Below are 27662 nucleotides of genomic sequence, written 5' to 3' on the forward strand. Positions count from 1 at the left end.
AAACTGTCTTTAAAGATGTTCCTCTGGGTTGTTTAAAAACTGTAGCAGGGTTGGATGAGTATAAGTTTGAAAACAGAAGGAAAACGAGGGAGTGGAGGTGGTGGAGAGTGATGGAGAATAGCTTGAGCTCCAGAGAGAGAGAAGGAGAGGGAGGGAGAGCAGGATAAGTTGGGGGAAAGTTAGTGGCCCAGTGGGGATTTCTTCTGGAGTTCAACCTCCTTGGCTGGGGAAGGGAGGGAGGGAGGGAGGGGGAGGAACTTGGGTCAGCACTATGAAGTTGGATTAAATGTCCAAGTCAACTCTTTTTTTTTTCTTTTTTTTTTTCACTCTCAGACTACACTGAACAGTTTCTAACAAAAGATTTTCAGCAGGAGAGAAGAAATCACCGAGTTATAACAGTTTCAGAATGACAATACACAGGCGCTTTTATCCATGAGGAAAAAATCAGTTTATCACAGAGGAGCCAACAGTATTAGCAGTACCGCAATATCGAATTTCAGCAGTAAGAAGTGTAGCTGTGGAAAAATTTGAGAACAGAGATGACGAAAAGTGTGGTTTGGACCTGAAGGAAAAGGCTGTGATAGTTTAATATACATCATTCATCTACATATAAATGCTAAAATACATTGTTTTTGTTTAATTAAAGTCAAACACGAGTTTTAACATGTTCGAAAAGGAACATTTGAAAGTAGTTGCTTTCTGTATCTTTGTTTGTTTTCAAGTATAAATAAATAAACATTCTTAAAAAGCAACACTGCATAAGAAATTTATATTAAAATATATTTTCAGAGTGTATCTTAAATTAAGCTATTTTTAAAAAATATTTAAAAAAATAATCATTTTAGACTTCAGCATCATAATAAAAATAAGTAACTATTGATATTAAATAAATACACTAGAATTAAAAGTTGATAATGTTACAAAATATTTCTATTTCATACTTTCTATTCATCAAAGAGTCCTGAAAAAATGTTTTACAATTTCCACAAAAATATTAAGCAGCACAACTGTTTTCAACTTTGATAATAATCAGAAATGTTTCTTGAGCAGCAAATCATTAGAATAATTTCTGAAGGATCATGTGACACTTAAAACTGGAGTAATGATCATCACAGGAATAAATTACATTTTAAAATATATTAAAGTAGAAGTTATTTATTTTAATTACAATAATGTTTGTTTGTTTGTTTGTTTAATGATAAAATAAATGCAAATGAACATTGGCTTTCAAAAACATTTGAATAGTGGTTTATTTTTTGAAAATGCATCTTTAATTAGGTGAAATGTTTTTAAACATAAACCTCAATACGTTTAGTTAGATTGATGTTTAAAATACGATTTTTAAAATGTGATGAGGTAAAGCAAAAGCTTAATTCCAAGTCTTACTATTTTATGCAGTTATGCTTCTCAAGTAAACTGATCTTTTTTTTTTTTTTTTTTTGATATTTTACTGAAAGTTTTGCTCCATCTTAAAAATGTGTTAGATTTTATTATAATTCCACCATTGTACTTTTTGATCTGTTCTTTTGTTTGTTCTTTTGCCACCCCCAGCCTTTATGACACAACAATTACATGAAGAACCTCAGTGTTACAATTGATGTACTTTACTGTCTGCTCAAACAAAAGGTCCATTAAAGTGCCCTACTCTCTCTCTCTCTCACTCACTCACTCTCTCTCCCCCACTCATATTCTCCTTCTCTCTCTCTCTCTCTCTCTCTCTCTCTCTCTCTCTCTCTCTCTCTCTCTCTCTCTCTCTCTCTCTCTCTCTCTCTCTCTCTCTCTCTCTCTCTCTCTCTCTCCCTCACTCACTCCCTCACTCTTTCTTCCTGTCTGTGTCTATGAGGGTCGCCTAAAGAAAATAAATGAGAACCATAACAAAGTCAAGAGCCACAAGATCAATAAACAGCCTAATGAATACCATTCTCTGCGCATGCCCCGACGTGCTCCGAGAAGGACTCTTTGTTTCTTTGTAAGTGTGAAAACGTAAAGGGGGTTTGGGAAAATGAAAAGCAGAATTCCACAGAGTGGGAGATTGTGAGTGTATTTGGAAGGAAGGGCAGTATGTGTTTATAGAGAGCTCGACCAGCAGCGCAGATTGACAGGAAATGGTGTCTTTTCTTAGGCGGCTGGGCCGTACCACTAGCAGCGGGCCGACGGGGGTGGGGAGGGGGGTGAAGATGGATGAGGCAAGGCCGAGACGCAGGCACCTCTGTTGCTCCTGGCATTGTGTTCAGCTGTTTGCTTGACTTGAACCCTGGTATGGCTCCGTCCACTCCCCAGCTGTTCACTCATTGAAAGCCATTGGCACTGACACTGGCAGAGCTATTTATTTCATTAGGGGGTTTTTTCAGGTCATGTAGTGCTGATTGCCTGTGTTGTGGAGGTATATGTGGTTTATTAGGGGTAGGGGGAGTAATTTGGGGCAACTAGGATTGTGGGGGGTGAATGGCAAGAACTTGTTGAATTGACTGGTAATCTCTGAGCTGCTTGTTACACGATCTAGTGTTTGTACACCAAAGCCAATGGTCATGGTCATGACAACCTGAAAAAAATAAATCAAAAAACATTTCCAGACTTAGAAAAGTTTCTATTTCTGGTCTGCTTTAAAGTATTTACTCGGCTAGATATTGTGTAGAGTAAAATTTGCCGCAAATCACCACAGTAACATCTTATGAGTGTGCAAATGACTTCAATATGTATAATCGCTTGCTTGTAGAATCTTGGTATCTGATATAGAAATGGAAATCTATCCCAGCAATCTATTAAATGATTCTGAACAGCTTGAAAGGTCATGCAAAAAAAAGGTCATTAGTCAAAATAGTGTGGCAGACCTGAATAGTCAGTGTAGATGCCATTTGAATTTGTACTTGAATGAAAACAAGGCTATGAGGAATAGAAGTACGTTTCATTTTAAAAGTTGTACTGTATGGTTACTAATTGAGTTTTTTTTTTTAAATTAATGTTTAATTTATTAGAATATATAAAGCATATTTAAAAAAATATGAATATATTTTCAATTATTTATAATATTATTATTGTATTAATATTATATTATACATATTAAAAAATAATTGATTTATTTGTTAAATATTTAGGACAGGAACGGTTAACTGTTCCTGTAGACCAATAGACCATCATCCTGGTAGACATATTTAATTGCATTCACAACCTGATTGGTCGGCTTTTATGACGTATTGCCAATTTTGAGACGGAACTTACCGAACATCCAAAACAATGCTGTGTGCTGGGCAAAATGCGCAGCCTACATATGATGGTATTTTGACCAGCTGAGAACTCGTGAAGAGCTTATGAAATGTGTAAAGGAGTCAAAACAGCGGCAAGAATCCCTCCGTCACACACACAAACGAAGATCTGCTGCGAGGAGAAGCGGTTCTGATGCCTGTATCGAACTGTGATGGGGAACATCACGACATGACGAGAAAATATATATATTCTGTCCTTTTTAGGGTCTCATCTTCCTGTTTTTGGTTCGTTTGCATGTCTTTGGTCCATGCTGCATTCATATTTCATTCGAACCGAGTTTGTTTAGAAGTGGACCGTGACCCATCTTTTCAGCGGGCTCGGTCCGCTTGTTTAGTGCGCACCAGGGTTCGGATGGCAGCGTTCACACTTTCAAATGAACCACAATCGCACCAGGGTTCGGTTTAATCCAAACTTGCCAAGTGAGAACATACCCTAACTATTTAAATCCATAATTTATATTGGCCATTCATTTAGAACAGCCCATGTTGCCCCAGTTGTTTTACTCTCTATGAATGACTAATTTTTGTAGTTTCATCTGCTAAGTAAGCAACTTCAGCTTTAACCGAGTGTATGGTTCTACCCCCTCACAGCCTCATTTTCACGCATGTCAAATGAAATTGACGCTGTCTACTGACTGTAGTCCATGGGAAGAGACTCAAATTCATCATGTCTTCGTTGCAAGTGTGAAGACAAGCCCTGACATTCCTTCCCAAGTTCATCTTCCTGTTGGTCTCCTGCTTGGCGTCCTCTAGCGCATGGATTCTCCCTGCAAACTGAATAAAGTTCTCCTTTTAAAAGCTTCTATGAGGGCCAGAGGGGGCTTTGAATATTCGCCACATACTTAATGAGGTAGAGACAGCAGCGGCCATCAGTCATTTACTCTGTTTTTGTGGAGACAAAGGCGAGAATTTTGCCCTGGCATCTGCTGCTTGCACAATGCTCACTCTCTCTCTCTCACTCTCTCTCGCTTGCTCTGGACTTTAATGTGGTTATGATTAGAGACGGGGCTGAGGGATGGGTTCGGGGGGTTGGGGGGGGGGACTCATATGTACTGCAAGGGAAAAAAGGGGGAGGTGCGCAAAGCAAGAGCGCCTGTTTGTGTGCAGTGCGTGCTGAAATATGAATCACAAAAGAGACAAAAAGAGGCCAGCTAGAATCAAATAAAAGTTTGTCCTCTAACCAGATCAGAGCTGGCAATGCAAACACACAAATGGCCCCTCCCTGTGGCCCTCTCTCTCTCTCTCTCTCTCTCTCTCTCTCTCTCTCTCTCTCTCTCTCTCTCTCTCTCTCTCTGTCTTTCTCCACCCTCTCTCTCTCTCTCTCTCTCACCCCCCCACCCCCCCCCCCCCCCGCCCCCCCCTTCTCGATCACCCTCTCTCTCTCTCTCTCCACCCCCCTCTGTGTGCGCAGGACTGAGGCAGTTGGTTCGCTCCAGTGTGTCTGAGAGCCGCGAGTGCTATGTGGGGCTGTTATTTAGGTCTGTTACAACACGCTAGGAGCAGCTCACCCCGAGCAACCAGCACCGCAGATCAGCCGGAGAGGGAAAAAGAAACAAGCAGCGTGAGAGAGAGAGAGGAAACGCTTACAAGAGCAAAAGCAGCGGGATCAGGCAGCACGTATATCCTGAGTAGAGGAATTCCAGCAGGGGATTTAGCGCTGTCGTAGCTGCGGGTGTTGTTATTGTTTTTTTTGGTGACGCGAGGCAATCGGAGGCGGGTGGGCGACAGGGACGCATCATGTTCGACTGTATGGAGGCTCTGGGCATGGGTCCCCGCCAACTCTACGATGTCACCAACCGGGGTGCATGCATGCTTCGGAAGGCGAGTCCCTTCTACGCCGGACTGGACCCTTTCGCTTGGACAGGGACGGCTAGTGTACGCTGTAAGTGCCTTTTCTTATTCATTTAAACGGGGCCTCTGATCTCACGTTGACCCTCTGTGCCAAACGAACCACTCAAGCTGCATTTATCAAGCTGCGTTTGAGATGCTGTTTGAGTCGATCGTTTTCCATGATTGTCACGAACAGAGTCTGGTTTCACCAACAGTGTGGGTAACCTGATTTTTGACCTTGCCAGTTGATGAAAAGTTAAACAGAAAGGAAGTAATGTGAGAGGGAGAGATGAAAGAGAGAGTGTTTGAGAGAGAGAGAGAGAGAGAGAGAGAGAGAGAGAGAGAAGTGGGTGGGGGGGGAACCTGACACTGTGCTATAATTTCAGTCATGCAGATTGCATTTGTCTTCTTCACTTCACAATTGTGCCTGACAGCTCTGGTATCCCAGCATGCCTGACCACGGCTCAGCCCACACAACAGCATCAAACAAGCGTAAAAGTGAAAAAAAAAAACGAGAAGGACATTACTCAAGTATGTGTCACTGATGAAACTCTTAGATTGGGAATTAGAAAGCGGGTTGGGTGATTAGACTGTGACAGGAATCCAAATGGCAAATAATAAAATAGTAAAGAATTGGCTTAAATATACTGAGTGGAAAGTTTAGTGAGTATGAGAGCTTGAAACCTGGAAAGCTTTTCGTTTTTCTCTCTCTGTCTCCATTTCAATAATTTAATTTTTCCTACCTCCGTTCCAGACTTTAGACAGCCTTTGGCTCTAAAAACAGTACTGCTTTAGCAAAACTGGGGTCCATAATAATAGGGGACCAGACTGAGAGAAAGGGAAAACAAGCAATACTGCAATACAATGCGACACTGAGGGAAAAGAACTCAGATATCCAGATCTGTAAACATAGCCGTTACCCTTTTCCCAAAATGCACGCCGCTCTTGTTGTTTTCCATTTGTATTTGTCGAAGCTTCTGCTTTTTGTTCCTCCTTCTCGGCCTCTGAGGGCAATTCATCTGTCTTCATTAATCGTGAAAGACACCAACGTTTCAGTGGCTGTCAGCCACACTGGGTTCTCTTTAATGAAGACAGATGCCCTGTCTGAGCTCGACCCGGAGGGGAGGGAGGGAGGGAGGGAGGTCCATAATGCCTCTTCTCCTTGGCCAGAGCCCTGATGATAACAAGATGAAATCTGTTTATTTAATCAGTCATGTCTCACCAACGCTACACAAGCACACAGTCAGGGCCCACGATGGAAAACGAGCCCTCCGAATGCGCCACTGCTGCATCTCGGATTCTGTTCCTTCCTGGTTCCAGCAAATAGTGGAGATCGAGAGGCAATTGGACAGATCCTGCTGCCCTAAGGGAAGAGTAGAAGCGGTGTACTGTTACAAGCCACCATCCCCAGTAACCTCTGTAAACAAGACTAGTCTATCCGACCACAGGATACACTCAGTAGTTGCCTTTCATTGTCCTCTTTGACCAGATTAATCAATGTTTTAGTTCAGTATTACAGGCCAGCTGCAATGCATTTTGGGTAATCTTCTCTAAGACTTAAGTTTGTCTCACTGTCTCTTAAAGTTTCATCTTTTTTGTGTCTTTATTTGATTAGTGAGCAGCAAAAGGGTGTAGGGAGACATTGCAGGCCAAGACTCTAACCTATGTAGCCCACATGAGCACCATGGCTTATTACATCTGGGAGATTTTATCACTTTTTATCTAGTACTCTCTCAGAAGAACGTTTCCTTCTGATAAAAAAAAGATTTCTGCAACTGCCACTTTAAAAAAAAACATTTTTTTTTACATTTTGTTGAATTTTAGCCCACAAGTAAGTGCCTTTTCTAGACTTTAGACTTTGTGTGATGTCTTCATGAACTCTATAAACATTCTGGATTGTGCTGGTCATATGACTACAATACTGTTCAATTATTATTTTTTTTATTCAGCAAGAATGCATTAAATCAATCAAAAGAGACAGTAAAAACTTTATTTGAGTTCTATTTCAAATAAACTCTGGTCTTTTGAACTTTCTATTCATCAAATAATCCTGAAAACGATATTAAGCAGCACAGCTATTTTCAACTTTAATAATAATAAAAAATATTTCTTGAGCACCAAATCAGCATATTAAAATTAATGAAGGATCATGTGACACTGAAGACTGGAGTTCTTGGAGATATTACATTTTAAAATATGTTCAAATAGAAAAGTTATTTTAAATTGAAATAATATTTCACAGTCTGTTTTGCTGTATGTTTAATCAAATCAATGAAGCCTTAGTGAGCATAAGAGACTTCAAATGTTTTCAAAGACATCTTACCGACCCCAAACTTTTGAACGTACATGGATATTCTTATGTGTTTATTATGCTAATTGTACATGTGTGTATTGCATTTAGATGTTTTGCTTTTATTTTCAAATGTGCCAGTCTTTAGGTTGGTAATGGCTTCCAGGAAACTTGAACCACATAGTAAACCATGCTGACAATGTAGGGTCTTTACTTGCATTGCCCTGCACGATTCACAAAACCCCTGCTGCCTGTTAGAGGTGAAAAGCAAGATAATCTCAGGCCACTGTCAGTGTGGGCAGTCTTTCCTGTTTTTATGTGCAGCAGTTCAAGACCTTTGCGGTTTAAAAAAAAATTCAATGTCAGAGGTTATGGAGAGGCTTTGCACGGGCCAATGTCGGCTCTCGTGACTATGTGAGCCGCTGTTGTTCCATCCCTGAAAGGAAAGAGGGCTGAAAGAGCTTTTTTATTAAGCAATCGTTGAATGTATTGAGCCATATGTTACAAAAAGGAAGTACGCAGGTGATTTAGTAATCTATACCTAAGAAAGATAGCATCACGTCTGCTCTTGATTTCCCTTTTTTCTTCGCTAAGAGGTTGCTTATGATGTGCAACACTAAAATTTCACCATTTTGTTAGACTTTTGGGAAGTTTAATTTACTACACTTTTGAGATTTGCTGGTTTAAATGAGGACTAGAATTCAGGATTGCCTTCCTGTCCTGATCACTCAGGCTCATTCACACACACACCATTGTTTTCTGCAAAGTGTGCTGTCCGCATCAGAGTCTGATAAGCTCTCTGAAACAGAGCTGTGCATGAAAGACAGGGAAATGAGGGCTTCCTGTGTCCGCTGTCACATGTAGCCCTCTCTCATTTTTTGTATTAATGGAAGAGCTCAATTATTTCGTTATAATTACAAAAAGATCCAATTAAAAGATTAGAGCACCCGACGAGGCAGGAGAATAAAAAATGATCCTTGATTGATTCGATGCTTGTGGGTGTGTGTGTCTCTCAGCGTGTGTGTTGGAGGAAATAGGAAAAAGTGGTGGCTGTGAGGGGTTCACACTGATTGCCTCCCAGTCCAACAATAGAGAGATACTCTGTTAGTACTCAACAAGCCATGAATAATGCTTTTACTTGTTAACTTGTGTTATTCAATCTTGCACTTTATTGCTAGGACGTTTTAGCCCACAAGCAAGTATCCCTTCTTGCTTTTGGGCTAAGGAATAGCATATCATTTTAGCCCTCAGTGGTGTTTTTCTGTGTGATGTCCTAATAAACTCTAAAAATATTCACGCTTACACAATTCTGTACAGGAATATTTAGTGTGGCTTGTAAATGTGCAAACTAAGGATGTACTGATATGAAAATTCTGACTGATAAGCCTATAATTATTTTCATGTTATGGCCAATAACTGATCAAAAATTTTGTCTAAATAAATGTAAAATATAACACTAAAATCAGTCATTTTTAAATGCATCTTTATAGTGTACAGTATAAAAATGTATATTTTTGCCAAATATTACAGTGTTATTAAATGATTCGTGAGTGTTAGATGACAACAAAGGTGATCTACATGTAAAAATAGGGGAAATGAGCATTCACAATTACATATCCAATGCACAACGTGAGTTTTCAAATGTCGAATCTCATGAGACCCACAGTGTCTGTGCTGTCATTTTGTGCTTACATCTTGTATGTCTGCACCAATGAATTATGCATAAGGTGTTTCGGTGTGTTTTGATGATTTAAAGGTGGTGCAGTAGCTGTGTGTGGATGGCCGTTGAACCCTGTCTAAGAGGGAGTTGAAGGCAAACCCAAGAGAGGAGGCCTGACGTGGCCGCTGAGATTCCACAGTGTGCCGCTGGAATCCATTTGCTGCTGTAAGGGCAGTTTATAATATCCCGGCAGGGTCAAGGAACTGTAAATAAGAGAGATCCGCCTCGTAGAACAGCAACAATGACTGTTTAACGCTGCTTGAGGGATGGGTGAATTTTAGACCTTGTGTGAAATGTTGAGACAGTGTAATTGATAGAACCAAAACAAGCTCATGGTTCTGTTTGGTTCAAACAATTAGGGTGAGTTCAACACCTTGTTGTAGATTTCAGGACTACCTCGACGGTCAAGCCACGCCATTGCAGAGTCCAAATTTGTCCCAAGTTCTATTCAGGAAGCATTGCTAATTAGCTAATCTTTCCTCTTCACTTTCATGGGTCTCTGAGAGACACAAACAAGGCCAGGCATCATGGGATTGAAAACTCTGGGTGAGGCTCAATGGCTGTCATAGTTTGGACATCACCTCCCTTTTGTCCAATGATTTAGTGGATGTTTACTGAGTGCTCCAGTGCCTGGTTGGCAGTTTCTCTCTGGGGGCGAGGTGTTGGCAGGATCTTTGTCAGTCTGAAACCATGTGTGAGCTCAGTGTGAGGAGAGAAGTTCTGTTACCAGTGTGTTGTTGACTGACGGCTTGGCTCCGTCGTTACTAGGGCTCACTGTTATGTGAAAATGTTAGCCGAAAATATAGCTCAACCCCTCCCCCCAATGTTTATCTGCAGAGGTGGTCGTAGAATCTCCCCGTCAGTTAATCATTGGTTTTATCTAAAATGAGAATCAGGTTGAGGGTCTAGCAGCACTGTTGATGAGGTGATGCTTCTTATGAGACATTGATTCTGGTATTGAGTCTTGTTTCATTGTTCAATGTTATCTTGATGCTTTTTGATACTTGGAAAATCTGCACATTGTTGTCAAGCCTACGAAGCGATAACAATACTTTCAGACTGATCTTATCAGTGCTTTCATGTATTCTTGTAGCTCTTCTCACAAAAAAACATCCTGTTGTACGATTGGTCTAGGGATGTGCAAGGCTGGTCAGCTAGTCATTCACTAACTGAGTTAATGTAGACTTTTTGTTTTTGCTTTGGTATTTTAATCTGCAATGCTTTAAAGGGGAATTAAGACACCTCTGAGATTTTACGTGCTGTGGTTTAGCATGCTGAAACTGTCAGTAGGGTAAAAGAAGTTTCCCTTTTAAATTCATCCACTTCAAAGCACCACCTCTACTGCCATCAAAACACTGCTTGAATTAACAATTCACCACCTTTGAATATACATTTTAAGACTATTTCTGTCAGAATGACTTCTTTTGCCACTTTTTAAGACACCATATCAATTTATAAACCGCAAAAATAGGTTTCAAAACCCCTGGTCAAAATCTATCTGTTTTTGAACACAACACTGCATCCTATGTTATTTTTTTTTTTTTACGTGTACATGCAGATGGAGGTGAAGGGCCATCCTAAATCAGCCATAAAAGATAAATGGATACAAGAGCTCAAGGATGCTTGTTAGGGCAGACCATCTGTACTTTACCCCCACACATCCATCTTTTTAAACGATCATCTGCTGTCTGAAGACTCAGCGCAGTGTTTAGTATGAGCAGAGAAGAGCGTCTGTCTGGTGGATGATGTCTACGGATCGGCTGATCTACGCTTCATTTAGAAAAGCTGTGTTGGCTCTAAATAAAAAGCACATTGTGGTTTAGATTTGTTTCTCAAGGTGACATCCTTCACGATTACGGGTGAGATCTGTCTGTTGCTCTCCGGGGTTTCGAGAGGACATCAAACCGCACGCAGTGTTGATCTGAAACTTCGCAATTGCCAGTTTCCACGAAGTGTGCCCATCCACACCCTGACATCTTGGGCAGTCACAGAAGGCGTGCTGCCACACTAAAGTGAAAAATTCCACTAACGTAAGCACACATCATATTGTAATTTCCCCTATAGTCAAAGCAGAAGTTTCTCACAGACTCGCCCTTTGAAAGAACAGAAGTGTGCCAGGCTGTTGGACTGATAGTGAAAGAGCCATATTTATACACAAGAAACCCTCAGCTACTATGAGCATCGACCGCAGATCATTTAGGCAGCAGGAAGCCACAACTCTGTTGGGCCCACTCCTTATGCAAAGCAAAGTTTAGGATTGAGCCTATGCAATTTGCTACACAAGTTGTTTGCTAATTAGGCATCAGGACAATTTGTTGAAACCCAAGCAAGTCCAAAACTTCTGCAGTTTACTCCAAAACTTAATTTTGCAGGATTAAGGTATCAGTCTTTGTAATTTGGCTGCTTCTACTTTTGTGGTTTCTATTGTTTGGGGAAGGAAGCAATAAGGGCCAAACAAGGAGCTTCTTTGCCCCAGTTCTGAGCCGAGAGACACTTCAGGCTGTGACTGAAGCTAAGTTGCCTGTCTTAAAGCAGGTGAGCACAGACAGATGGTGAGAGGAAGACTTCAAGGACCAGAAGATCAAAGATAATGGTTAGATGAGGCTGTCTCGCTGCCTGTTGGCTTGATCAATGGCTGTGTCCATGGAGGATGCATCCAGCCATTGGAGTGGAGAGGAATTAGAGGAGACACTCTCACTCAGGGGTTGACAGCACAGATGAAGCCTGGTAGGGGTGCTGGAGATTCAGTGGAGTTGCAAATTTGGATGTCTGTACCAGAAATCTGTCTAGTCTGAATCAGGCCTTCATTCCCGGTCTTTGTGCGCTGATTACCCCTCACTGTCTGTTTGGATGGAGTCCTACTAGAGGAATAGGACAAAAGTCCCTCAAATGGTTTACTAAATGGGCTGTGTTTGGAACTAGTCAATAAACTCTTCATTTGTTCTTTTCCAGCATTATTTTGGCTGTATGGTTCTTTAGAGATTAAAACAATTTCTTGTAGGTTATAGTTTCTTTGAAAGATAAAAGAAAGAATAGATGGCTTCCTAAAGAACTAGGGAATTAAAAAGGTCTTTATGGTGGATTCCCTATGGCTTTGGGCTATAAAAACCTTTTTGATTCTAATTGAAACTTTTATTTTTAATTAATTAGTCTTTAAGTGGACGCTTTTATCTAGAGCAGCTTACATATTGCAAATTACATTTATTATAGAGACAAGCCCCTGGAGCAACCCAAGGTTAAATTACTTGCTCAAGGGCATGATGGATCCAAGTAGAAAATCAATGGAGTTTGTGAGGCTTAAACCAGCAACCTTCTGGTTACCAGACCAGAAAAAAAGACATCTTTGGTATAATAGAGAGACCACTATCTGTGTAAGCCATAGTTGAAAGGGTGTCTGATTGCCTGTAATCCAGGAAGGACTCAAGTGTGGGCGATTGATTCTCTGAGTCCATTGATGTGTGAGCGCCACTCATTCAGGGGTCATTCAGGCCAAATGTTGGCTCACCTTCATCCAGACTTCATCCAGACAGTCTTAAATGGGATCTATGAGATGCTGCTATGTAGGAAGTCAGCATTGAATACATATTGAGGGTAGTTTAAGTTTAAAGGGATAATTCCCCCCCCCCCCCCCCCCAAAAAAAAGAAGTGTTATTCCAGTCATACCTGTTCGGAATGACGTGATGGTGAGTAAATGATGACAGACTGTTCATTTTTGAGTGAACCATCCCAGCAAAGAAGGCTGCTCATACCTGCTGCCCTTTTGCTCACCTTGTGTGATGGCGCTGACCTACAGAAGACCTAATCCTGGCCAACTCAATGACTGAGAATGTTAACTGCATGCATATGTCTTCATGTATGTATTCATGCCTGTGTGCTGGTTATGACATGAGGGTGTAAATTCCTCCAGCCTTGTCCAGTCTGGGGTGCATGTAAATCTTTCTGTCTCTCTTTTTCTGTCTTTCCCTCTGAGCCATCTCTTGGATGGCAGCCCAGTTTTATCACAGGGCTTCCTTTCAGAAAGGGCCTTACTGCAACAGGAAGGACTCCTCCTTTTTTACAGGCCTGGGATGAAGCACATGAGAGGGAAGGATAGAGGTAAAAAGGTAGAAAAAGGGGAGGAGAGGAGGGGGAGATCAGGTAATGAGCTCACAGACAGCTGTTGACAGCAACTGCTACTGCTCAGCACCTTTAATAAAAGCACACACACACCTCTCAGCTCCATAACTAACACATATGTTGTACCGCATCTGTCGTGCAGAGACATAATTTTTTTAAACTGGCCTCCCTAAGTCATTTTATGAGGTAGGTAAACCCCAAATGAAAGTTTTTTTTCAATTTTATTTATATGAAAACAATTATTTATTATTGGCGTTGGTCAGAATTACATTTTTTATTTTGTCCATATGCGAGGGTATGGATTTTTTGTTGTTCAAAAATAATATTTTTTCCATTAGCATACATTTTTGGAATAATGAAATAATAGCATCTGGAAATTGTTCAAATCTTTGTTTGAATGATTGTTTCTCTCAGTACATAAAAAGTGTCTTAAAAAAAAAAAATTGAAATAATTGTCAGCTTATTGGCTTCGGTCAGAATTTTATTTCTTATTTTGTCGATTAGGGAGGGTATGGATTTTTTGGTGTTATTTGGTGCGATTAGCATTGTTTTTTAGTAAGTTTGCTATGTAAATGGAATAATCATGTCTGGAAATTTGAATGTGTCTTTTCTTTTTGTTCTTTTTTTTGTCTTTTATTTACATGAAAATAATTGGCATCAACCAGCTTATTGGCATCAACCAATTTTTTTTTCATTGATTAGTGAGAGTTTGCAATCAAAAACGTTATTATTTTTCATTAGCATTTACATTTTTTTGTTAGTTTAGTTAGTAAATTTATCATTTTGCCATTTACCAATTAATTGACAAAATATTATGTGGAAATTGTTAAAATCTTTGAACGATTGTTCCTCTCAGCACTTCAAATCTTTTTATTTAATTTACAAAAAAAACAACAACAACAACACTTTTTCGTGTTCAAAAACATATTCCATTAGCCATTAGCATTAAATTATTATTATTATTATTTGGTCTTAAAGTCAATTTGCCAAGTAAATGGCAAAATAGGATCTGGAATTCAATTCTTTGTTTAAATGGCTGTTTCTCTCAATACATCAAAAGAAATTACTCTCACTGCAATATGTGAATTTAGAAATGTCGAAAAACAGCTTGCGGTAAGATAAAGCCTGCAATCAGTGAGAATACATCCAGCGGAAAGAAACAGTGATGCAGTGGAGAGGAAGGAAATGAGGTTGTGTAGTATAAGGTGGTACGATGACAACAGCATGTGAGGAGGATCTGGGTGATGGCAGGAAGCCGTGAGCAATGAGACACAGAAGCAGAGAAAGAGCCATGGTCGGTTCCCCTCATCAGGAAGTTGGCAGCCAGGAGGACTGTGTGTCCTTGCCCATCAGGCACCGCTCGCAGAGAGGGGGCCTTGCCAGTCAGTCTATCAATCACACCGCTCCAAAAAACCTGGCCAATCTGTGGCCCGTCTGCTGCACTGGCTGCACGCACAACAAAGCAGTCTGTCCACCCAACTCTGTGGTATGGGGTTGTAATTTGAGGCGAAGCAAAATCATGGAGCTTTCAGTGGAGGGAAGCAGGATTATGTTCTGAGAAATGCAAAGCGAGCGACACGCAAATACACGCCCAACACGCTGAAATACTTAAGAGGAATTGAGACGCAGAGAACTATATTTGCAAATCAAATGGGAGTCTTTAGAGACACTCGTTGGACGGGCGCCCATGCAGAACTGAACACACACACGCTCACATGCCAAGACTAGATTTGGGAACAGTGCTCCACTGAAGATTCAATCACACCCTCAGTCACGTACACAAAATCTGCTCTTCTATTGTGAAAGAATAGTTGTTCCGCAGCCAATGCGTCATATGCGGCTCAGCTAAAAGTAGTGTTGCAACACTTAAAACACATGAAGCTGACACTTGTTATTTTGTGCTTTTTGTATACTTGTGATTGTTAGACTTCTAGACTGAACCAAAATAAAGAAACTCAAGGTCACAGCTCGCTTCCTGTTACCCATGAGGCTAACCCAAGTTGTTTATTGTTACCAAAGTCGGTTTTTTAGGAAATGGATTTGAACCTAGATTACTTTTTGTGGCAAAAAATGAAATGTTTATAGTTTGTATGCATGTGCATCTGCACGGCATTGTGGATATTGACCCTTACCCACTAGATCTTAACCTGTAAAAAAAAAGATTTTTTCAGGTGACTTAATTGCACGTTACTACATGTACAGTACTTACTATAGTGATAACAGGAAATTATTCATACTTACAAGTAACTAACCCTAAACCAAACCCTAACCGTAACTCCATAGTAAGTACATGTACTCAATTAATATTACTCAGTACTTATTTGAGTAAGTACAATGTAACTGTCACCTTAACCAATAAAGTGTAACCAAGTTTGAAGTTGCAAGTTTTTCTACTTCAAAATTTCACATTTAATTTAGTGTTATTTGCTGTTTCTTTTGTAATTGTTTGTGAAGTTGACTGGAAAATTTCTGATTTTCTTCAGTGTACCTAAACATATATGTTATTGATAATATTTTTCTTAATATTTTTATTTTATTTTATTAATTTAACAGTTAAATGTTTTTTTTAATCAATATTAAATATTTTATTATTTATAGTATTTTCTTATTATTATTTACTAAATATTTTAAATGTAAAAGTTCATTTTAAAAATATGAAATAAATCTATACTTTTAGTAATACAAATAAATGTTTATTGATATAAATATTTAAATGCTTTTGACACCCATGTTTTGTGTATGTGTACATATTTTGCCAGCATATGATCATCGTGTGTGTGTGTGTGTGTTCGGTATATAATGTGTGTGTGTCTGCTTGCAGATATGGCTGTTTTCCTACCACAGGGGCACTTTGTCTAGGTTGACACTGGGATTAGCATAGGAAGGTCCACCTGGAATACCTATGTACAGAGGATACAGAAAGACCAGTTCAGGACAGAAACACAATACCAGGCAGGAAATGAGCAGCATCTACTGATAACTGCAGTCGGCCTCTACCTGTCCCTCCATCAGCAGCCATCCGCCCTCTGCCTTCGCATTGTGATGCAAATCAAGTCCCTGGCTGGAGAGCTGATAAGGAGGCCTCTCATTTCAGAGCGCTTTGTTTCCCTAACAGAGGAAAGCTTAGCAGAGAGGGCCTCCGGGCTGACACAAGAACCCATCCCATTGTGCACCCTGGGAGAAGTGTTGACTGATATTTGGGAAGAGGTGTTAGAGGGAGGGAAAGCGACCGGGGTTTTTACGGCAGGAGCCGTCTCGGGTTGTTGAGAGATCCTGATGGATTTTTATCCCCCTCCCATTCTTTTTTTACTCCTAGCTACTCAGACGGTGTCAATCAGTAGCCGTTTCTTCTCGCCACATGCAGTTTGCGGTTCTTTTCAGGCGCTTGTCATTACCAGCATATTGCCAGTATTGCTATATAAACAAATGAGTTCACGCTAGTTTCAAGAGAGAGCATTGATCCTGCTGTGCAACATTTACTTCAAAGGATATACTTAGTATTCAAAACACGTTTGTGTTGAGATAGCATACATGTTGGTGGTTTATACAGGAATTATAACGTTAATGTGACCTAATGTGAGCCTTTTTGAGTTTGTTTTTCACTCATTGTGATATTAATGCGCTAGTTAGTGTTCTCAAAATCATGAAATAATTAAGCTAGATCTTATTCTGACAAAATTCCTCTTGCACACTTTAAAATTGTGCGGTAAAAAATAAGTAACTTGACATTGCACAATAGTTGGGAAGCAAATATCATGCACATTGATAGATCAAATGCAATTAGCTTTTTTTACTACATCATATACTCAGAAAACTTGCGTATTTCTCATTCTCACTTGAAGAATAAGTGATTTGTTTGTAACCATGGCCATGAACAGAAGGCCCTACTGTATGTGAGCTCGACCTTAAATAGGACTTTTCGCCTCTCCTTGTTCACCCCCTCCACCCTCGTCCCTTTTTCTGTTTTCTATCAAATTCCTCTTTTTATGCCCCCTTTTCTTCTTTTGAAGTCTCCAAACTCTTGTAAAAAGCCAAGCTGGTGGTTTTTGCTGAACCCTGTGGTGGGACGGAGAGGGAGGGGTTGTTGGTTGAGTTTAGGCTTTCCATTGAAGGTAGTTGAAGAAGGTGGGGCAATAAAAGTTAGAAGTTTAGAGCCTCCCTGTTTTTTATTTTTTGTTTTTATGATTGGGCCTTTTTTTTTTACTAGCTCAGGCTACAGCTGGTGGTGTGAATGGCAGCCCGAGGTGTCTGAGTCTTAATAAAGACCCCGCCAGCCGGGCTAGGGCCTCCAGTCCAGCCATGAGACCACCTTTATAGGCCTAGCTTACGAGCAGGGGCCTCTATTAAAACCTAGCAGGACTGCACTGAGGAATTTAAGGCCGGGAAACAAGAGAAAATAGGGTTTTGTGTGTCAAAAGATGGCAAGGGTGGGGGCTGGGGGTTTGGATTTTGACTGACCAAGGGTCACTAAAAGAAACTATTTGGCATGTGAAAATGTAAAAAAAAGTCACGTTAAGTCACCTTTATTTATAAAGAACTTTATACAATACAGATTGTTTCAAAGCAATTATAAAACTAATTTGATTCAGCTATAAAGCAGCGCTACAGAAGACAGTGTCATCATTCAGCTCAATTCAGTTCAAGTTTGTTCTTGTTGTGGAAAATGTATTTTAGGGTTTGATCTGGTGTGATATCTCAAAGTCATGACTTTCAGTAAGGCTTGACATCAGAATTAGTGTGACATGAGGCACTAGTCCGTCCCGCGCGCAAGACCCCAAGAGCAGGGTGGAGTTGTTCCCCCAGGCTATGTGACAGAGATGAGCAACCTGCCTTATCGGCTCCGCTTATCTGTCGGCTAGTGTTAAACTGTTTGTGTTTTCTTTTCATTCCAGTGTCAATCACCAGCCTAATCCCCTAAAATCCTGACCCCCTAAGGACGGGGTAGGCTGGGGGGCGGAACTTGAGGGAGATGAATTCTACAGACATGTTAACTAGATTTGACTTTTTACCTAGTTGGCAGATGCTTCTTATACAATAACAGATTTAAAAAGCAGTGATGGGTAGCTCCTTGTGTGTTTCTGCTCGGGGGCATCATGAAAAAGGTTTAGCGAGGAATCATGATGGTTTTCAAAGCACTCATGGGTCTTTGAAATGGGATACGGTTTAAAAGGTTCACGGGAGAATCTTTTCTTCTCTCCATGTGGCGTTTAATATCTCCCTCTCATTAAATCCTCCTGTGTTGTGTAAATAGTGTGAAGTGATGTGATTAAGCGAAGCGTCTGATGTTTTCTTTTCTCTCCTGTTGATCTCTCTTCAGCGGTGGAGACCCAGAGCACCAGTTCGGAGGAGATGGTGCCCAGCTCCCCTTCTCCACCACCTCCGCCTCGTGTTTACAAGCCCTGCTTCGTCTGCCAGGACAAGTCTTCTGGGTACCACTATGGTGTCAGTTCTTGCGAGGGTTGCAAGGTAAACAGCAGAACTCCCATCGCCCGTGGCCTGGCAAATCTCATGTTTTTCATGAGTCTGTTAGACACTTTGTCTTGATGTTTGGCAAAAATGTGAAAAATACAGAGAAGCGTGGAGGTTCATCTCTCGCACATTAAAAATATTTAAATACTAAGAAAAGTATTTTTGCACCTGTCAACAGCAAGAAACTAAGACTGATTGAGGAACTTGTAGTGCAAGGAGCAAAAATGCTTATGAAAACAAAATGTCACTTGAAAAGGATACAGTTGTGCAGTATCAGCATAATGTGAACTGTAATGTGATGTAATGTGATGTAATATGAGTTATGTGAACAGTACATTAAAGCAATGGGAGGCAATACAATAGTCATTTTTACTATGTTTAAATGATACAACACAATGATATGTGTTGTACTAATTACCACTGTGGTGAAATACAACTATGGTGAGGCTTCAAGCAGCTTAATGCTTTTAAATGTAATAAAATGATGTGTTCAAAAAAGTTTCTCAAGACCTATTTTAGTTAAAAGTTGAAAAACTTTTGACTTGACACGACATCTTATCAATACACTGGAAAAAAAAAAAACGTCAAGCAAATATTTACATACAAAACAATTTAACGGAAGCAAGAACACATTCTGTGTGAACATGCCCAGTTAGTTTCTTTAATCCAATGGTAAGCTGTTTGCATCAAGTAATGATACATGTTTGGCATAATATCTATATTCGATTTATTTAGGTATAAGGGCCATTTCATCACTTTGACTTTTCAGATTTTTGACCAACAAAAGCAATATTACGTCAATAGCATAAGACAGTTCTGAATCGGCAACTTTGAACAATATACTGACAGCTTGTATAAGAGAAATGATAGGAGAGGAAAGGTGGTTGACCTACTCTTCAGCTGACCTACTAACACTCTCTCTCTCTTGGATGTCTGTTGTAGGGTTTCTTCCGTCGCAGTATTCAGAAGAACATGGTGTACACCTGCCACCGTGACAAGAACTGCCAGATAAACAAGGTCACACGCAACCGTTGCCAGTACTGCCGGCTGCAGAAGTGCTTCGAAGTTGGCATGTCCAAGGAAGGTGAGTGTTCAGGCCTTTGCCAAGCACGTGAGCTTATTGGTCTTTGGCCAAGACCCACATACACAAACACAAATATAGAGATGGGACAGGAGACAGACGGGGACACACTTATATAGGCTAGACATACAACCCAGAGACACACAGACAAATTTAGAGTCATGAGACTTGAGACCCGGAGCACTGGCATAAACAAACTGTAGATGACTATAAACAGCCAGTCGAGACACTTGAAAACACAAAAGAGAAATAAAAGTTCAAACACAAACCAATGGTTAGCATAGAGGTTAGAGCTCAACATGAATGTTCACTTCACAAATGGGTTTCGTGTCTGCAATTTCACCCACATCAATCCATCCACGGTAGGTGTGATTTCTTTGGTAGCCTTTCCTCTAGTCACTTTATTACTTGGCACTAACAGATTTGTGTTGTAACAAAGACAATAGTCCGAGGTTGAAAGAGCGAGTCTGGGGCATGTGTTTGTTCATTTGCCAGGGTCACGGCGATGATGTCACGGGGAGAGTGGCACATTGGCCCTCTATGTGTCCACTGGGACATGTATGTGTGCGTTTATATGTATGGGATGTGTGTAGGGGCCGGGATCACATTGTGCTTTTGCTATTACTGGATATCCTGAGAGGAAGGAAAGAATGGGAGGGGGGGGGGGGGGGGGGGTGCGAGAGAAAGAGAGGAGGGGGTTTAGGGTTGGCAGGGCTGCTCTCCCTTGGGTAAAACTCACCAAAACACCCACAGTGTCCGATCTGAGGTAATTTTTCCATGTATTAGTGATTACGTTTAGGATTCGGTATCCTAATCTGGAGATATGCGATAACACAACAAGGCCCTGTCCCAGATGGCACCCTAAGCACTCGCGGTCTTCTTTCGAGTCCGCACTTTAATGACGTAACGCCGCTTTGACTGTGCGGGCTCGGCAAAAGTGCGCATCGAGGGCGCATATTGCCCACAAAGGGGGCGCTCGCGAGCACCTTTCTAAAGCCTAAAATGACAAATGGGACACCCTAAGGTCTTATGGACTTAACGGGCACGCGGCAGCCATTGTAAGTTCACAAGACCGAAAGTGCATATGAAGTGTGCCGTTTGGGACAGGGCCCAAGTGATAAATGCTATCCAAGTTAAACTGAGTTTGTTCTAACAGGTGACAAGATGAATCTTACAAAACCTGTCAAGAACATCACCTCAAAATCAATGGAAAAAAGTAAATTATATTTTACATGAATTTTATACAATGAAAGTATATTTTTTGTAAATATATGAGCCTATTTTTAGTGGCATTTTTATGACAAGAAATCACATTTTCTGTTGCAATTATGTATTTATGTTTATGTTATTTACAGCTGTGGTCAGACATATTGACACGCTTGGTAAATATGCTCAAAGAAGGTGATGAAAATAAATCTGAGTTGTTTATCCTTTTGATCTTTCATTAAAAAAAATCACAAAAATCGAACCGTTCATTGAAGTAAAAAAAAAATTCAAGTGTGAGAAAATCACATTATGAAATAAAAAAAATCTTTAATACACAATGGCCACAATCATTATTATTGGTACCCCTAGAAATTGTTATGAGTAAAATATCTGTGAAGTATATTCCCATATACTTTTGGGAATATTTTTTTTCACACCAGGGTGACTAGGAACATGAAATTATACAGCCATGACTTCCTGTTTCACAGGAATCTAAATGAGGAAACAGAGGCCAAATTCCCTTAATCATCCATCACTATGAGTAAATCCAAAAAATATAGTTGTGATGTGCAGCAAAAGATTGTTGAGCTTCACAAAATATAAGGTGACTGTAAGATAAATAATAGCTAAAGCATTGAGAATTCCCATTTCCACCATCAGGGTGATAATTAAGAAGTTCCAATAATTAGAAATTTGATTAAAGAGGAAGAGGAATTATGGCATTATGAAAGAGGAAGAGGAAGTGTGTCTATATCGTCTTAATGCACGGTGAGAAGGAAAGTGGCCAAAGACTCTCCAAGGATCACAGATTTTTTTGCAGACTTTACTTAATTTTTTACGCATTGCAGAAAATAGTTCAATCTTGGGGTCAGAAAGCCTAAATAATAATAATAATAATTAGGATTATTATAAATAAATAAATAATTCAAACAGCACCAAATCACAAGTTGTTTGGGAGGGTTTCAAGAAAAATCATCTGCTCTCATCCAAAAACAAACTCCAGCATATTCCATTGTCAGGCACGACAGAGACTTCAAAGGGGACTGGATTCTATGGTCAGATGAAACTAAACAAAAAAAGCCCTTTTTGGCAGCAAACCCACCAGATGGGTTTGGTGCACACAGGGATAAAAAGTACCCCATGCCCACGGTTAAATATAATGCTGGATCGTTAATGTTGTGGGGTGATTTTTCTGGACATTATCAAATTATCAGATTCTATCAAATTCCAACAGACAAAAAAACAAAACCAAAAAAAAAAACTGATGGACTCTTCTAGAAATCTTATAATGGGTTGTGGTTGGATCTTCCATCTGGACAATGTTCCAATACAAACATCAAAATCAACACAAAAATGTGTCACTGAGCACAAAATGAAGCTGCCATGAACATCATCCCAGTCCCCTGACCTGAACCTAATAGAAAATGAGTCGGGTGAACTGGAGAGAAGAAACGCCAACATGGATCTGGGAATTTGAAGGATCTGGAGAGATTCTGTATGGAGGAATGGTCTCTGATCTCTTGTCAGGTGTTCTCCAAACTCATCAGGCATTATAGGAAAAGACTGTTATCTTGGCAAAAGGGGGTTGCAAAAAGTATTAAATAAAAGGGTGCCATTGATTGTGGCCAATGTGTATTAGAGAAAAACATTTATTTCATAATGAGATCCCCCCGAATCGAAAGGTTAGATTTTTGTGATATATTTTTTAAATGAAAGTTTAGATGGATTAACAATGCAGATTTATTTTCACTGGCCTCTGATCAAATTTACCAAGGGTACCAATAATTCTGACCAAGACTGTATGTCATGTTGGTTTTTGTTAATTTAGTTAATTTATGATTTAAATACATATGATTTAAAATAGTCATTGTACAGTATTAAAAAATAAAAATCAGTAATGAAAGGCACAATAGCTTATAGAATAAAAAAAAGAAATATGCTTTTATTTTATTTTATTTTTGGTGTGAAATGTAAATTGGACATGTTTTCTGTAGAGTCAGCCAACAAGACATTTTTTTTTTTTTTGGTCACTTAGTTTTGCTGAGTACATCGTTAGCAAGTTTAAAATCCTGCTCCTTATAATTGTATATTAAGCAATGTGTTGCAGACATTCTGAGGAATTAAACCCGATTAAATCATCTGATGTTTTTTCTGGCACATCACTTTGTAAAGTTTCACTAGGTTGCACATCCAAGTGCAAAGATCATAGTTTGGCAGTTTGTAAGTGAACCTGACTCACTGTAGAAGTATTAAGGAGCCTCTCTTTGTGACTTTCAGCTGTGCGCAATGATCGAAATAAGAAGAAGAAGGACGTGAAGGATGAGGTCGTTCCGCCAGAGAGCTACGAGCTGAGTGGGGAATTGGAGGAGCTGGTCAACAAAGTGAGCAAAGCACATCAAGAGACCTTCCCTTCACTCTGCCAGCTGGGAAAATACACCACAGTGAGTGTTTTCTGAAAATGAGCGAATCTGTCAGCAATGGAATGTGGAATTTATTTATAGCGGTGTAAACTGACCATGTCAGATGTAGTGTGATAAACATGTTCCTTTATTGAAAACCTAATTTAAAGGAACAGTGCACCCAAAAGATAAAAAATGGTCATTTACTCAATCTTATGTTGTTCCAAACTTTTTCTGTGAAATTCTTTCTGAAGTTTTTTCTTGACAGTCTTTCATTATAATTCATGTAAATAAACACCGGGGCCATCAAGTTCCAAAATGACACACACACAAAAAAAGAACCATAAAACTCATAAAAGTGGGCCACATAACTCATGTGCTGTATTTTAAAGTTCTAAATTGTGAGGAACAGATGGAAATTCACTTTTTTTTTGTCCATTCTGCAAATTTTCACCTCGTGTTCCATGGGAGAATGAGTCCAATGGTTTTGGAATGACATGAGAATGAGTATATGATTCTTTTTTAATAAAGTCGGCATGAAATGGAAGTTGCAACAGTCTTTTTCTCTATTGTGACATATCTGAGTGTAATGGCTTCCTGAACAAGAAAATAAATGTAGGGCGCCCTCGTACCAGTAAAGACGTGCTGAAAGAGGGAGGGGAAGTTTTTTTTTTAAAGATAATGCAGGCACATGAATTAAAAAAATATTGATCTACACAAACAAATCATAAGTACTACAATATTCCATAAAAAATAAGAATAGTCAGTTTTGATGACATGAAAATATTCATGCATTAATAATTAACCTCCTCTTCTCGTTTTCTTTTCATCAGAACTCAAGCTCAGACCACCGGGTTCAGCTGGACTTGGGCCTATGGGACAAATTCAGTGAGCTTTCAACCAAGTGCATCATTAAAATTGTGGAATTTGCCAAACGCCTTCCGGGCTTCACCACCCTCACCATCGCAGATCAGATCACCCTCCTTAAATCAGCTTGCTTGGACATTCTAGTATGTGTGCCCTCCTTAAAGAAACTCACCTTGATGCAGACCATGCATCTACAATGTCACATTCACATAATATTTTACCTCATATATATGTCTGTCTCTTGTAGATGCTGCGAATCTGTACACGATACACACCGGACCAGGACACAATGACCTTTTCAGATGGACTGACCCTCAACCGGACTCAGATGCATAATGCTGGCTTCGGCCCGCTCACTGACCTGGTGTTTGCCTTTGCTGGTCAGCTTCTGCCCCTTGAGATGGATGATACAGAAACTGGCCTCCTCAGCGCCATCTGCCTAATTTGTGGAGGTATTACACAAAGCAATTTTGTTGCAACACTGATGCCATCTAGTTGAAGCAACAGGAAAAGTGTACTCATTATAACATAAATTGAGTTAGTATACAGAATTAGTTTTTAGCACCTAAAAAATGTATGGTGGCACTACTATACTGATATTAACCTCTTTCTCTGTAGACCGAATGGATCTTGAGGAGCCTGAGCGTGTAGATCGTCTGCAGGAGCCCCTGCTGGAGGCTCTGAAGATCTATGCACGCCGCCGCCGACCCAACAAACCCTACATGTTCCCTCGGATGTTGATGAAGATCACTGATCTACGTGGTATCAGCACCAAGGGTCAGTTTACTAGCCAAAAAATAGCATTACTAGATGTAAATCTTAATGAAAATCAAAGGCTATAGTGAACTTACGGCATATTCATACCAAGAGTGCCAACAGTATTGACAGTGGTTTTGCACCCCAATGGTGTTCCCACAGAGGGCAACGCAAATATGCACGAGCCTCTGAGAAAAGTTTGCATATTTAAACAAAAGCAAAATGCACCTGGCCAGGCTCTATTCACATGCTTCAATGCAAGATTTGACTTGCCTCAATGCAAAATACAACTCATTTGACAATACAGATAACAGAATACTCATGGTTTAATGGCAAATACACTGCTAAAAAAGTAACAGATTGTTACTCTCATGGAATGGAACAATGGAAGTAAAATAGTATCCAATATACATAATATATATGTACACTATCGTTCAAATTCTTTTCTGATTTGGCACTTTATTATTATCAATGTTGAAAACAGTTGTGCTGCTTAATATTTAGTGGAACCTTGAATAGAAAGTAAAAAACAAAAAATAGAATTCTTTTGTAAGATTATAAATGTCTTTACTGTCACTTTTTATCAATTGAATGCATCCTTGATTAATAAATGTAATTAATTTCTTTTGAACAGTCGTGCATATGTAAATATCATAGAGCAAAGAATAAAAATCAACTTACATTGTGGGGAAAAAAGTAGTTTTTTGCACCTTATGGGGTCCAAAGTAAATCAATGAAAATTGTCGACAAAAAAAAAATGGTGTGAAAATCAGACTAGGCTTTCACTCTCTGCTTTTTGCAATCGCTACCTTATTTCTTACTATTATGTAGATGCCACCATCCTGACAAGAACTGTTTGTGTACAACAGGAGCAGAAAGGGCCATAACTCTGAAGATGGAGATCCCAGGCCCCATGCCTCCTCTCATCCGAGAGATGCTGGAAAACCCAGAGGCCTTCGAGGATCAGACCGAGTCCACAGAGAAGAAACCAGAGCCCGAACCACCCGCTCCTCCACCCGCCCTGCTCACTATGAAGAAAGAGCAGGAGGACGAGGACGACAGCTGGGCCACAGAGAACGGCAGCGAGCCTTCACCGGAGGAGGACGACGACGACGACGACGATGGGGAGGAGGAGAGGGGCACAGACAGTGACGGAGAGGCCTGGGCCGGCCAGGAACCCAATGTGGATGTGTCCAGAAAGAGCCATGGAGGAAGAGCTCAATGAGGAAGCTTTCTCGTTCCAGGGCAAACGCAGAGCCTTACCTGTACAGACACTCCTAACTCAGGCCACTCGGTCAACGATGAGAGACATTAGTGAGTCAGTTTGAGGAAACTCACATAAAAAAACCTCTTCTCAGGACCTCTCCCGCAGAACGAGAGGAAAGGCGAAAGACAAAACAACTGGCTTTTCAGACTGCCGCTTTTATAAAACTTGTTTGTTTGCTTTGAAAAGGAGAAGCCAAATGGACGTATACCATTAACAGCTGACTTTCAACGGGTTCAAAACTAGTTCTTTCAAAAGAAAATACAGGATGAAAACTGAAAATGCTTATCCTTTGTTCTGTTGTTGTTGTTGTTGTTGATGATGATGATGATGATGCTTTCGAATATCATTTGGACTTTTTCAGCCTTGAGATAGTTTGTTCTCTTTACATTTTATGAATAAGCTCATACATATCTATATATACCTTCATATATTTTTTTTTTTGTCCTGTATTCTATTTTCTTAGTTATGTTTTGTTTGGATAGCTTTCCTGGGCAGACCTACAGAAAGATAATCGGATTGCTATAAGTGGCAGACCTCTGCTGAGTCTTTATCCAGCTGCTTGGTTGGGTTCTTGGGCACTTTGGCTCAGCGTTAGATGTCATTGATAATCAGTTCAGTGGCTGGGTTTCTCCCGTCGAACGATCCGTGTTTTTAGGGGAATGCCATTACGTATCGGCTTTCATTACGTCATATGATTCGCTGCCAACTGAATGGTGTGTCTGTGCCAAAGTTCGCAGCTTGTAGGGTTCGACTCCTGTCAGGGAGCCCATTTCCACATGTCCATTACCTTCAAGTCTCTGCATCATGCACATGATGTCATACTGGACCGGTTTCACTCAGAGCGCTCAGGCTGAAGTTATGCAGCACTCGAGTCAAATTAAAAAACGGCGAGCACAATGTTGCACGTGTCATCGTGGGATTTGACCTCATCGGCCTAGACGACAATTCAGGATAGCTACACAAATGCATCTGGACGATTTTCCGAATCTCATGCATCATGATGAAATGCATACCTGTACTAACACACACACACACACACACACACACACTTGAAAAGCATGATTGTTGTACTGCATATATTCAGAGCTCTTGCTATAAAAAAGAAAGAACATGAAATTCAGACTCAGGGCATCTCTGTAAGGACCAAACGCTTGCTGTCTGGCGACAGACTAGAAACAGGCAATATTTATGTGTTAGGTTATAGAAATCCCGCCGTGTCACCATGAACTGAAATAATTCTGTGTATCTTACACAGTCATTGCAGAACTTTCATCTTCATCTTAGAAATAGATTTGGTGGGTTTTTCTTTTTCTAATTTTATCTAATATTTTAGTCCATTTTATTGCCAAAAACACACAGTATGCAATTTGGTGGTCGTGTGCCACTGAACATTAAAAG

General features: G+C 40.1%; 1 protein-coding gene across 4 annotated transcripts in view; it reads left to right on the plus strand.

Moving 5' to 3' along the window:
• The window catches only part of rarga (retinoic acid receptor gamma a), a 52080-nt gene extending 24419 nt beyond the window's left edge, over positions 1 to 27661 (plus strand). The window contains exons 1-10 of one of the 4 annotated variants that reach the window (XM_079850152.1): positions 1856 to 1969; positions 4675 to 5145; positions 18537 to 18685; positions 19631 to 19772; positions 20926 to 20985; positions 23253 to 23416; positions 24208 to 24384; positions 24489 to 24693; positions 24860 to 25018; positions 25867 to 27661. In XM_079850152.1, coding sequence (XP_079706278.1) covers positions 5001 to 5145; positions 18537 to 18685; positions 19631 to 19772; positions 20926 to 20985; positions 23253 to 23416; positions 24208 to 24384; positions 24489 to 24693; positions 24860 to 25018; positions 25867 to 26222 — 1557 coding nt within the window. In that variant the 5' untranslated portion in view covers positions 1856 to 1969; positions 4675 to 5000 and the 3' untranslated portion in view covers positions 26223 to 27661. Of the gene's footprint in view, positions 1 to 1855; positions 1970 to 4674; positions 5146 to 18536; positions 18686 to 19630; positions 19773 to 20925; positions 20986 to 23252; positions 23417 to 24207; positions 24385 to 24488; positions 24694 to 24859; positions 25019 to 25866 lie in introns of those variants that run through there. The other 3 variants (XM_079850154.1, XM_079850151.1, XM_079850153.1) reach the window with 3 other exon arrangements.
• The last annotated feature ends 1 nt before the right edge of the window (position 27662 follows it).

The sequence above is a fragment of the Squalius cephalus genome, assembly GCF_949319135.1.
Source record: "Squalius cephalus genome assembly, chromosome: 18".
Lineage (NCBI taxonomy): Eukaryota > Metazoa > Chordata > Actinopteri > Cypriniformes > Leuciscidae > Squalius > Squalius cephalus.